The 12,699-nt window shown below is 47.3% G+C and overlaps 1 protein-coding gene across 4 annotated transcripts in view; it reads right to left on the reverse strand.

Annotated features, from left to right (window-relative positions):
* The window catches only part of gpm6bb (glycoprotein M6Bb), a 208,380-nt gene that overhangs the window by 20,445 nt on the left and 175,236 nt on the right, over positions 1-12,699 (reverse strand). For all 4 annotated transcript variants that reach the window (XR_015080772.1, XM_086006282.1, XM_086006281.1 and 1 more), the window contains exons 3-4: positions 8,864-9,020; positions 3,151-3,322 (exon numbers count right to left, since the gene is read on the reverse strand). Coding sequence is in view for 3 of the 4 variants with exons in the window: in XM_086006282.1 (XP_085862408.1) it covers positions 3,151-3,322; positions 8,864-9,020 (329 nt within the window). In the remaining variant the exon portion in view is untranslated. The remainder of the gene's footprint in view (positions 1-3,150; positions 3,323-8,863; positions 9,021-12,699) is intronic.

The raw sequence follows: 12,699 nt of genomic DNA on the forward strand, positions 1-12,699 counted from the left end.
GTACTTGTTAAGTAACCCTGCCAATTTCCACTTACCCTCTACCAACTCCTTCAGGGGTCTCACGTTTAATTATTTTTTTACTGGTATATTTATAGAATACTTTATGCTTTTTAATATTTTCTGTGATTCTCTTCTCATACTCTCTCTTTGCTTTTCTTATCCCTTAACCTCTCCTTATTTCTTGGTATTCTCTCATTTTTATCATACCTATAGGACCCATAAAACCTCTTTTCTCATTTTAATTTGTTCCTAACCTCTTTATTTATCCTCAACATTTTGAAATTTGAAGTAGTCTCCTATTTTTAATGGTATATATTTTATGCTGCAACTTTGCAATGTCCTTTAAAAAAATCTCACATTGTTGATCTACAGTCCTGTGTGCCCATTTCTCTTCCCGCCTCACCTCTGCTAGCTCACTCCTCATTTTCTAAAAGCTGCCCCAGTCCAATTTGGCACCTCAGCTTTTGTACTGACTTTTCCCCCTTTCTTTTTGGACCTTAAACTTATCATAGTCACTATTCCCAAGGTGCCCATCCACTCCCCTGTAACCTGGTCAAAATAAGAGGCAGAACTTAGATCAGAAAACTTGGAACAGTCTAACCCCCCTCCTTCCCCCGTGCAATGCGGCTAGGATTTGGCCCAGCACAAGATCATTTTTGACAGGATCAGAAAATTGGGCTCTTCATAATGACCGACGGATGCACTGTCTACCAACCCAAGGGATCAGATTAAAGCTGGTAGGTATAAACGCAGCACTAGCCCAAGTCATGACCCAAGGCATCATGATGTGTGTGTCAATACTGAATTAAAACTTTGCATCAATAGTATGGTACAGGAAACATAGAAGATAGGAGCAGGAGTAGGCCATTCGGCCCCTCGAGCCTGCTCCGCCATTCAACGAGATCATGACTGATCATCCAAATTTAGTACCCTGTCCCTGCCTTCTCCCCATACCCCTTGATCCCTTTAGCCTTAAGAAATATATCTAACTCCTTCTTGAATATATTTAATGAATTGGCCTCCACTGCCTTCTGTGGTAGAGAATTCCACAGGTTCACCACTCTCTGGGTGAAGAAATTCCTCCTCATCTCTGTCCTAAATGGCTTATCCCTTATCCTTAGACTGTGACCCCTGGTTCTGGACTCCCCGACCATCGGGAACATCCTTCCTGCGTCTAGTCCTGTTAGAATTTTATAAGTTTCAATGAGATCCCCTCTCATTCTTCTAAACTCCAGCGAGTATAAGCCCAATTGACCCAATCTCTCCTCATACGTCATTCCTGCAATCCCAGGTATCAGTCTGGTGAATCTTCGCTGCACTCCCTCCATGGCAAGAACATCCTTCCTCAGATAAGGCGACCAAAACTGCACACAATACTCAAGATGTGGTCTTACCAAGGCCCTGTACAACTGCAGCAAGACATCCTTGTTCCTGTACTCGAACCCTCTCGCTACGAAGGCCAACATACCATTTGCCTTCTTAACCGCCTGCTGCACCTGCATGCTTACCTTCAGCGACTGGTGCACAAGGACACCCAGGTCTCACTGCACTTCCCCTTCTCTCAATCTATTGCCGTTCAGATAATAATCTGCTTTCCTGTTTTTGCCACCAAAGTGGATAACCTCGCATTTATCCACATTATACTGCATCTACCATGCTTCTGCCCAATCACCCAACCTGTCCAAGGAGGTTTGCAGTCTGTTCCCTCTAACCTGAAAGTTGTTTGTATGATCGACAGTTGTAGAGCATTTATTTAGCTCCGGTCTTTGTTTATTACTGATCAATATAACAAGCAGCATGACAACGTGCATTGTATTGTGGCACATAGACAACACAATGTCGGTTACATTGGAGCTAATTTTTCACTGACACACCAGTGCCTTCCAGGAGGGGTCTCCAATGTGCTAATGCAATCTGGGCCATTTTAGATTCAGTGGGATTTTCACAAGCCGATGCCAATATAAATGCAGCATGGAAATCATAGAATAACAAGGGCATGAATGCACTGCCTGAAAGAGTGGTGGAAGCAGATTCAATAGTAACTTTCAAAGGGGAATTGGATAAATACTGGAAAAGGAAAAATTTGCAGGGCTATGGGGAAAGAGCAGGGGAGTGGGACTAATTGGATTGCTCTTTCAAAGAGCCGGCACAGGCACGATGGGCTGAATGGCCTCCTTCTGTGCTGTCAGATTCTATGGCCTAGAAATTCAGTAGGCTTAGCGCCCCATTTGGGGCGCTGGAGGGCCTAGCGCCGGAGTTATGGCCAGTTGGCAAATTCAGTGGGGCCCTTCCGTCGGCGTTACACCGGTTGCGCTGCGCCGGCACCGATGACGTCATCGGTGTGCACAGCGTCCCGGTTGCCGTGGTGACGGGCCCCAGCGCCGAAATTGAGTTGCGGCCGCCTCGCCTGTGGCAGCCGCAACTAAGACTTTGGCAACCGAGTCTTGCAGGAGTTAGCGCCGGCGCATTAAGGTCGCGCGGCGGCCGGCCGCCTTCCCGCCGGCCGCCTGCCCGCACCTCCCTCCCCGGACTCCTCCACCCCCCCCCCCCGCGGAACAGATGCGTCTGGCCTGCAAGCCCGGCACTTGTCCGAAGTGCCGGGCTCATTTTTCTGAACATTTGAACGGCCAGCGGGCGGGTGCAGGCAGCTCCTCTCCTTAACTGAAGGAGGAGGCCTGCACTTCCCCAGCCTGCCGCACCGGGTGCCGCAGCGCCGGAATTGCGCCGCAATGCGGCACTCAGCGCCCATTTCGAGGCGCTGACACCCTCTAGTAGCGCCGGCAGCCGTTTGGGCGCGGCGCTACTGAATTTTTGGCGCGCGCAGGGGGACTTAGCGCCGGCGCTAAATTTCCGGCGCTAAAGCCCTGGCGAACCCACAACCGAATTTCTAGGCCTATGAATTTGGGCCTCGGTCAGCAAGCAGATGCGACCATCATTATGCAATTCCACTTTAATTTCCCCTAATATTTCTGTCGAGTCAAGAAAGAAAGACTTGCATTTATGTAGCGCCTTTCACGACCACCAGACGTCCCAAAGGCTTTACAGAGGTTTTTTTTTAAAGTGTAGTCACTGTTGTAATGTTAAGGCTAGACATTTACCAATGACGCTCCTAACAGATGATGGTGAACAACAAATCAGATGTTACATTACCGTACTGTCGGACGTCCACACAGATCTCTTCAATCACTGTCGTCAGGTTCACTGGCGGGGAGCTGATGGTCTGACAGGCCGACCACATGTTGTAATAAATAAAGACTGGGACAGCAGAAAAGCCAAAAACTCCCAACCACGCTATTCCCAACAGGTAGGTCAGAAAGACAAACTGGAGAGAAATTAAAACAATATATATGTAAGTAAACATATATACGTAAAACAAATAAGAGTATGCAAAATCTACTACATGAAATGATTACACAGTAGACATATCTCCAAAATGGTGCTTTGGGTCAGTGGTTTGTAAGTTTTTGTGTTGGGTACCTGCTACAAATCTGGCACACTCCGGCAGACCCCCCCTATAAATACTGACACATTCCAGCAGACCCCCGCTACAAATACTGGCACACTCTGGCAGACCCCCCCACCTACAAATACTGACACACTCCAGCAGACCCCCCCTATAAATACTGGCACACTCCGGCAGACCCCCCCCCTATAAATACTGACACACTCCAGCAGACCCCCCCTATAAATACTGACACACTCCAGCAGACCCCCCCCTATAAATACTGACACACTCCAGCAGACCCCCCCTATAAATACTGACACACTCCGGCAGACCCCCCCCTATAAATACTGACACACTCCGGCAGACCCCCCCCCTACAAATACTGACACACTCCTGGGGATATGTTGTAAATACTGACACACTTCCAGGGAGTTCCTGCAAATATTGACACACTCCTGGGAACCCTCTGCAAATAATGAAACACTCCTGGATGTCCCGTCCTAACTTCTGAAAGACGGTGTCAGCTAAGCAAAACAGTGCAATCGCTGCAGAAAATGTACAGCTATGTCAACAATTACAGAAACCTGTTGACAATTGGACTACAATCTGCTGACTGACTTTGTTGATATCTGGCATCCCCTGGTGGATTAGAAGAGCTTGTTACTTTGAGGTATGGATTTATCCTGCATGCTCAATATTATGCCTCGAAAGGTATTCCAGTTGCTCTCTAACTGAAATGCTGTTGCATAGCCTACCCAGTCAATTTGCTGAAGTTGTTTCCTTTAGCCCGTTTCAAAGTTAAATATCCAGATCAGTCTTTGTTTTTTCTGAATCCCAGATCATGTTGAACTTCATCATTTTGTAGTCATTGTCTCCCCCCTCCCCCCAGGACTGCTGCAACCTCCATTTTTTGTAATACCAGTTCGAGATGAGCATTAGCTCGAGTGGCTTCTCCGATGCACCAGGCCATGAATAGGTCGTGCCTGAACAGTTACTAGCTTTAACTCTATAGACAACTTTAGTTTCCCCAATTTGTATTAGCCTCTTTTGATATTGGCCTCTTAAGTGTAGTAAGCCAGCACTGTGCCGGGAGGTCGCAGGTCTCTACTATTACACTTAAAAGTTATTGTCTGTTATAATTAATGTCAAAAATCCCATGGTACTGATCACAAAGATCAGGTGGTAACACCAGCATCCAGCTCCATATTCCCCAAAAGCCCAGCCATATCCAAATTTCCTCAGGGTCCATTAATGTACCAGGAGGAGGCCAAACCACCTGAGAAAATTTGCCACAGCACTGAAGCACGGCAGAGTGGAAAGAGAAAGGGGAGTGGGAGCAGCAAGCCACAGAGAGGAGAAAGTGGATGTGTTCAACAAAGTGGGTACCCAATCTGCGTTTGGGCTCTCCAATGGAGATGCACCATGCGTCGTGAATACAGTATACTACAGGAAACTTTGGTTTATCCGGAGGTTAACTGTCCGGAATGCTCGAGCCACCGGCAAAAATCAGGAGCCGTTTCGTTAGGTTTTTTTTCTTTTCGTTGCTTTTTTTTTCCCCACCAGTCAGGCTCTGCAAGGTCTCGCTGAAGCTGTTGCTAAGCTACAGAGACGCTTGCAAGGTACGGCCGACTGTTTAGAAGCTGTTGCTAAGCAACAGGGTTTGTTGCCAGATACATAGCTCAAAATCTCCGTACGTTTCAACATTAGCGCTGGTTTGTCCGGCACTTTTGATGGGACGGCAACAGCTCGGTCCCGTCGGTGCCGGATAGCACAAAGTTTCCTGTAGATTGGAGGCAGTATGTATATAAGTATACGTAAACTGCTGTCTCACATGGAAGGAATGTTCAACCGATGGAATGGGAAAAGGTGTTGCATCTTCCAAAGGTGCCAGGGCCTGTTAATGTAGTGATCATTCCATAAACACACCAAGTTAGTTTATACGCACTAAATGTAACTAAATATCTTACATTAGCTTTGGATTAGCTGCCAGTGGTATAATACTTCTACAGTATCATCACCTTCATAACACAGTCATTTGAAAAGGAAACTTGGATTCTGTATGTGTGCTTGCGTGGGCTGATGAACCTTAATAATTTATATACAGCAGCCCGAGACTTCATGTTCCTTCAAATAGAACCACTTTCACAATAGAATTATTTTAAAAATGGACACTCAGTCACTTGCACTCCATGCATCCACTTCACATGTCCGTGCTCTCCTGAACGGTGTTGACTCAATTAGCAGGCATCCAGTGCATGAGGGCACTCAGTAATATCAAAACAAATCACTGCTACTGCCAAAGCATAGGGGTATCAATTTCAAAGAGTGATTTTGTTTCAGCTAATTGTTTTTGTGAAGGGCTATTTACAAGTATATCACTTTATTTTTTATTGCTGGCACCTTTAACTGCCAGTACATGGATATTCCATTTCTGTATGTAGAGGTCCAGTGGTGTCGGCAGGATGTTTTCCCCCGGGGGTGTTTGGATATGAGCTTGTAAATGGGAATGTCACAATATGGTTCAAATAGAAACATTATTACTTCCATTAATCTAGCAATTCAAATCAAACAAGTGAAAAGAAAAAAAGTCTCGTCGGTCAAAAGCTCTCAAGCGCAGTCATGTGTCGCTGCTCTATCAATAGCGTCCCTACTATTCACTGCAATATCCCGGTGAGCGTTAAAAAGCACAAGCCCAACTAATCGGCTTTCACTGGTTGAATTGCGGAACTGACTAGTTCTGGAGCAACATCCGTTCTTTCTGTGTTCTATCAAGTGATCAAAGGCATGTTCTTTCGAAAGGAGTGGTCCGATAAACAATCATAGAGGTTGTGGGGGGGGGGGGGGGGGCGGGGGTGTTGAACAGCCTACTTGCCTACGCCCAATAAGAGGCCCTCGCCACACTCTCCGTGGTCCCTATCTCTTTGCTCCAAGGATTCAGTTAAATGTGCAGGCCCTGATGTGCAGCAGTAATGATGGCAGGGCAGTCCCAGAGCATTGTGTCGCCGACCCCACCGGAATTCGCACTCATTTAAATATTGAATGGTAGACCAGGAGTGCAACGCCCATGTAACACAGGGATAAATCGCCAGGGGGAAGGAGGGGGGGGGGGGCGGGGAAGTAAAATTGCTACTGGAAGATTTTTTAAACCCTACAGATCGCAGCAAATTCCTGGAGACAGCAGGCAAGTGGTGTGTTTACTCCTCCGACTTTTGGCAGAATGTTCAACTGCGATGATTTCTCACCAAAGGAATCCTTTGTGATTTCTCAAGATTTCATTATGACTTCAACTTCACACACTGGTGATTCGCAAGGAAGGCCTCAAGCAAGCGGTGACAAGAGGAGGCAAGGCCAGATGCTGACCGACAGAGCCTCTTGGACAAGATATTACCAGAGGAGAGACCAGCTGCTGGGCTTGCAGGGGAAGAAAGTCACCTGAATGAGTCACTTGAACAACATGGAGGGAGCTGGCAGTGGTGCCGAGTACCACCACTCTCATCCCTAGTAGAGTGTGCTAGTTCAACAAAAAGTTTAATAACCTGACTGGGGCAGCCAAGGTAAGAGAGCTTTGACATTTCCATTTTAACTTTGGCAGGATGGACACCTCCACTGATCACCCTCACTTCTTAAATGTAACAATAAATCTTCAATGGCTTTAATGACTAACTCTTCAATGTTGGATTTCCCTTCACAGAGGTTTAGAGGGGATTTGAGGAAAAACATTTCACCCGGAGGGTGGTTGGAATCTGGAACTCACTGCCTGAAAGGGTGGTAGAGGCAGGAACCCTCACAACATTCAGGAAGCATTTAGATGAGCACTTGAAACGCCATAGCATACAAGGCTACGGACCAAGTGCTGGAAAATGGGATTAGAATAACATAGAAACATAGAAGATAGGCGCAGGAGTAGGCCATTCGGCCCCTCGAGCCTGCTCCGCCATTCAATGAGATCATGGCTGATCATCCAAATTCAGTACCCTGTCCCTGCCTTCTCACCATACCCCTTGATCCCTTTAGCCTTAAGAAATATATCCAACTCCTTTTTAAATATATTTAATGAATTGGCCTCTACTGCATTCTGTGGTAGAGAATTCCACAGGTTCACCACTCTCTGGGTGAAGAAATTTCTCCTCATTTCTGTCCTAATAGATAGGGCTTGATGGCTGGCGCGGACACGATGGGCTGAAGGGCCTCTTTCTGTGCTGTATAACTCTATGACAAACCCTCCTTGCATGCTGCCCCTTACAATTCCAACCTCTTGTGTTACAGGGCCCATCCAGCATTTGTCCAGACTTGTAACATCAGCTGTTTGCTGCCACCCAGGAGATTCCCTTCACATAACTGCTGTTAAGAGCGTTCCAGGGGAAACTTGCACATAATGTCCAGGAGAGGTGGGCCAAAGCACCCTCACTCTTTTCTCACTTCTCTTCACATCCTCCACCTCCTCTTCCATCAAGAAGGTAAATAGGGAAACCCATGCGGTTCAACAGAATGCTTTACCGTAGGTGGGAGTCAGTAATGTTCTGGTGACCAGCGAGTTTCACAGTTTGAAGTGCAGCTCTCCAATGCAAAAAAAGAAATCCAGGGAATTCGCCCCTTTAAACGGGTCAGCTCATGAGAAGGCTACGCCTCATTTATCGGCGTGTAAGTTACACTGATGGGAATGATGCCTAATGGGGGCATAATTAACACAAAATTTGACCCCTTACACCATGCATTATCATTTGCATGTGCGCACTAGAGGTTTAACATTGGAACAGGTGCTTCCCACCAGGACTGCAAGGTTCGGTAAAAAGAAAAATTGGCATAACCTTGGTGGAAACGGGTCCCGTCCGGAAATCTAACCCTCGAGATTTTGTTGCGCCAGAAAAACACTTTTCTCACCAAAAACACTTGCAAATTTTTTAAACTTCACTTTTTGCACTGGCTTCAGTTATTCTGCACTGGGTGTGAAGCTGAAGGAGACTGACGCTGCCTCCCGAAACTGCTCTCACAATTCTTACTGCATTGCACGTTTGGGGATTTCACACCCTAAACTGCTGCTCATCAGTGCGGACCAGGTAGAACCCCCCATTGGAGATTAAGACCACAGTCCATCTCGCCTGGTAACTAATATACAATTAAAAAAATCACACTTAAAAAAAAAATCCTGGTTCTTAATTTGAACAGATTCTGAACTAAACTCCATCATGTTGCAATACTAGATAGGCATTACAAGTGTGAGAAGCATCATTCAAATATAAACACTGGTTCAAAGTGACCGACAGGTAAAGTAAACCACTGCGCTTATTGCTCAACATTCATTTTGCTAAACTCAGTCCTTTACTGTTGTGTCATGCTCTGTTTATCTGGCAGACACAGACTGCAAGCACTGGTTGTACGACAGCTCTGAAATCATGAACCGCAGTCGGAGCTTCATACCATTCCACTGATGCAGCGTCCACACACAGTTGTTTTGAACTCGCCATGAATCTCCTTAACAGCGCTTGTGGTGTAAAACCCTTCCGCCAGGAGGATTATTCCGTACAGGAAGAAGAATGAAGCAACTCCGTAGATGACATAATGCATCATCTGGATTCTGAGGAGAAAAAAAAACAAAAACAGGTACATTTTATACATTAGAGTGCAGCCCTCTCAAAGCTGCATGCAAAAAAATTGGGCAAAATGGAACATGGGAGTCCAACCTCACACAGCAATCTTCAACTGGTGGGGAAAAAATACAGAGTTAAGAAGAAAATAAATTGGCAAAACTACAGGAACATTTGGTAAGTGATTCAGCAGAGTGATACCAGGAAGCTGAAAGCATAAATGTTAGAAGATACTGATGCAAAGTTGTGGGATACTAAGGTGCAAATGGGTTATTGCATTGGTCTTAAACTCCTCCTATACAACAACAATTTGTATTTATATAGCGCCTTTAACAGTAAAACGTCCCAAGGTGCTGAACAGGAGTATTTTAAGATAAAAAATTTGACACCGAGCCACATAAGGATAAATTAGGGCCGGTGACCAAAAGCTTGGTCAAAGAGGGAGGTTTTAAGGAGTGTCTTAAAAGGAGGAAAGAGAGGCAGCGAGGCGGAGAGGTTTAGGCAGGGAATTCCGAGCTTAGGGCCTAGGCAACAGAAGGCACGGCCACCAAAGATCAAGCGATTATAATCAGGGATGCTCATTTACAATAAATGGGTTAATTCTCTGCTAAAATAGCAGAGATAAACTTTGAAACAATGTGTTAAACATTCACACAGTAGTATCCCACTGTGGGATTTCAAGGCCGAATCTTTTCTGCTTCTTCACTCATCATCCTCCTTGCACTTCAGAATACAGTTCAAATCATCAACAGGAGAACATCACAACATATGGAGCGATTTTACATGTGGCAGTGATGATCCTCCTCACATTCCCATGTTACATAACTCCACCTCACATCTGAAACAGCAGCAGATTCAAAGCATACACTGGGATACATCACATTTTTTGACTATTAGCCAGAAGAAGATGAAGAAAAACTATAATTCAACAAACCCGCCCATAGAATGCGGAGGTGATGGTTTGGGTTAGGATGGAATTGTTTAAAGGGGCAACACCTCACAATTTTTCAAAAACAGGTCAACTTTGATTGATTTTCAAAACCATCCTTTTCTCTTCACTTTTGTACGACGACGACAACAACTTGCATTTATATAGCGCCTTTAACGTAGTAAAACGCCCCCAAGGCGCTGCACCGGAGCGTAATCAGACAGAAACTGACAGCGAGCTATAGAAGGGGACATTAGGGCCGGTGACCAAATGCTTGGTCAAAGAGGTAGGTTTGTACTGTGGACCTCCTTAACTTGCTGTTATTTCTGTGCTCCTGCAGGTCATCACGTTGCCACCCAGGGACAATCTGCAGAATTCACACAAAGGGCAAACTGAAAAAAAAAAATGAAACAAGAGATTGCTCAAAGTCTCAGGGAGGTCCTTGGAAAGAAACGCAGTACGTTTTGTTTTTCTTCCTTTCAAAACAAAGGAATAGATATTTACTGAGGAAAATTGTCACAAGGCACAGGGGTGGTCCTCTTTTATTGAGGGTGGTGGAGCTACAGCTGTTTTAAAAATAGCTCCGTTTTCCACTTCGTCCCTTCCGTTAAAGTAGAAGTCTTCGGCGGTCTCACCATCACATTTTCAAATAATTGCAGCAGTCAACACCACATGCAGAAGGAGCAATGTTCCATAAAGAAGCCCAACGATTTGAACAACATCATTTCAGTAATCTTGCAGGTTGGATCCTACTTAAGATCAAGTGTTCTGCTGAGCGCTCAAGTTCTACTACAAACGATGAACTGCTAATTAGCGTGGTAATTATACTGAGGTGGGGCTTTTTATCTGTAAGCGTTTTATTTTAGGAAGAAAATTGCAGCTTTAGCCAACTACACTGCAACCCAAATTACATCTCAAAGTAGATCTTTAAAATAAACCTCTTCAGAACTGGTCGGGGAGCTACAGTGCATCAAGTTTATACCATATACATTCCTCATGTTAGGCTCTACTGCTTCTACAACCAGCTGCAACAAATGACTTTAGTGAGGTCAGTCACTTCAGCCTCCATTCCATTTCCAGATCCCAACACACAGGGAGAGCTGCTGCAAAGCCAACACACTGGGGTTAAAAATACACCAGCACCTGGTTCTGGGAGTGAAAGCGAACGCAAAGCGCGCCCGAACCAGGAGGCCCGAGGCCTGCCCCAAGTTGGGCCTCAGCCAAGTAATGCTGGGTCGAATTTCGAGCTGCCGCCTTGCCTCAATAAGTGGGGGATTGGGGGGGGGGGGGGGGCGGGGGTGTGAGGAGAACGGGAGAGGGGCTGATCGCAGGGGGCAGCGGCCCTCGAGTGAGTGGGGGGGATGGGGGGGGGGGCTGATCGCAGGGGGCAGCGACCCTCGAGTGAGTGGGGGGGGATGGGGGGGTGGGGGCTGATCGCAGGGGGCAGCGGCCCTCGAGTGAGTGGGGGGCTGATCGCAGGGGGCAGCGGCCCACGAGTGAATGGGGGGGGGGGGGCTGATCGCAGGGGGCAGCGGCCCTCGAGTGAGTGGGGGGCTGATTGCAGGGGGCAGCGGCCCTCGAGTGAGTGGGGGGCTGATCGCAGGGGGCAGCGGCCCTCGAGTGAGTGGGGGGCTGATCGCAGGGGGCAGCGGCCCTCAAGTGAGTGGGGGGCTGATCGCAGGGGGCAGCGGCCCACGAGTGAGTGGGGGGGGATGGGGGGGCTGATCGCAGGGGGCAGCGGCCCTCGAGTGAGTGGGGGGATGGTGGGGGCTGATCGCAGGGGGCAGCGGCCCTCAGGAGGGCTGAGGTGCTGGGAGGAGCTGCACACGATGGCCCTGACTTTCCTCAGGAATGGAGCCAGGCTTCCGCCGGAACTCTAGTGGGAGTCCAGCAAAACCCGCCGGAAAACAGCAGGGACCCAAGTTTTGCCACTTCGGGGATTTTCCATTCAGCCTTGTAAGGAGTGGAACTTCTGTCGGAGGCAGTTCAGGTGCGGGGACTCCCTATGCCAGGAATTTCCACTGCCCCAGCTCACTTAGGGCCTGGTGTAGAACTGGAGGCAAATCACCAAGCCAGATGAGCATTACCAATCTCTAGATGGTCCGGTGTGGCCCCACCGAGGGGTTGCGGGGGGGGGGGGGGGGGGGGGGTGGTGCGGTCCAGGGAATGGCATGGCCTGGACGTCAGAAGAAATTGTAAGATTTTCTTTTTTAATTGGACTGTCCCTTGCTCAGGGTGCTGAGGGAGAGTAGGATGGCCCATTCGCAATACTACCGAAGCCCAGGACCATTCGCAATGCTCCAACCCCAACTGTTGACGTACCAGGGCCCCAGAAACCCATTCAGGAGTGTTTCTGCTGTAACTTTGGCAGGGGTCTGCCGTAAAAACCACAGATTAGAGCGGAGCTTGAATACGATGATTCGATGAGTCCTGATCTTACAGTGCAGGATGGGGGGTGTGGTGCTATTTAAGGATGTGCGCCCACCCCCTCGCAGATTTTCTGGATCCAGATATCTAATTACAACTGATACATCTTGCATACCTTCTTGTTGTGTATTCTAGGCTTTAAAACAGGTAAGAGATTAAAATTAAACACATAGGTATGGCAATATGCAGGAAACTTTCGATTAACCGGCCCCTAAATAACCGGAACGCTCTATCCACCGGCAAAATTCAGGAGTCGGTTCAGGTAACTTTTTTTACTTTTATGACTTTTTTTTTACTCCATTTGTTGCTGTGCA

Source organism: Somniosus microcephalus, chromosome 14, assembly GCF_052327205.1.
Source record: "Somniosus microcephalus isolate GS21.2 chromosome 14, FLI_Smic_1.0, whole genome shotgun sequence".
Taxonomy (NCBI): domain Eukaryota; kingdom Metazoa; phylum Chordata; class Chondrichthyes; order Squaliformes; family Somniosidae; genus Somniosus; species Somniosus microcephalus.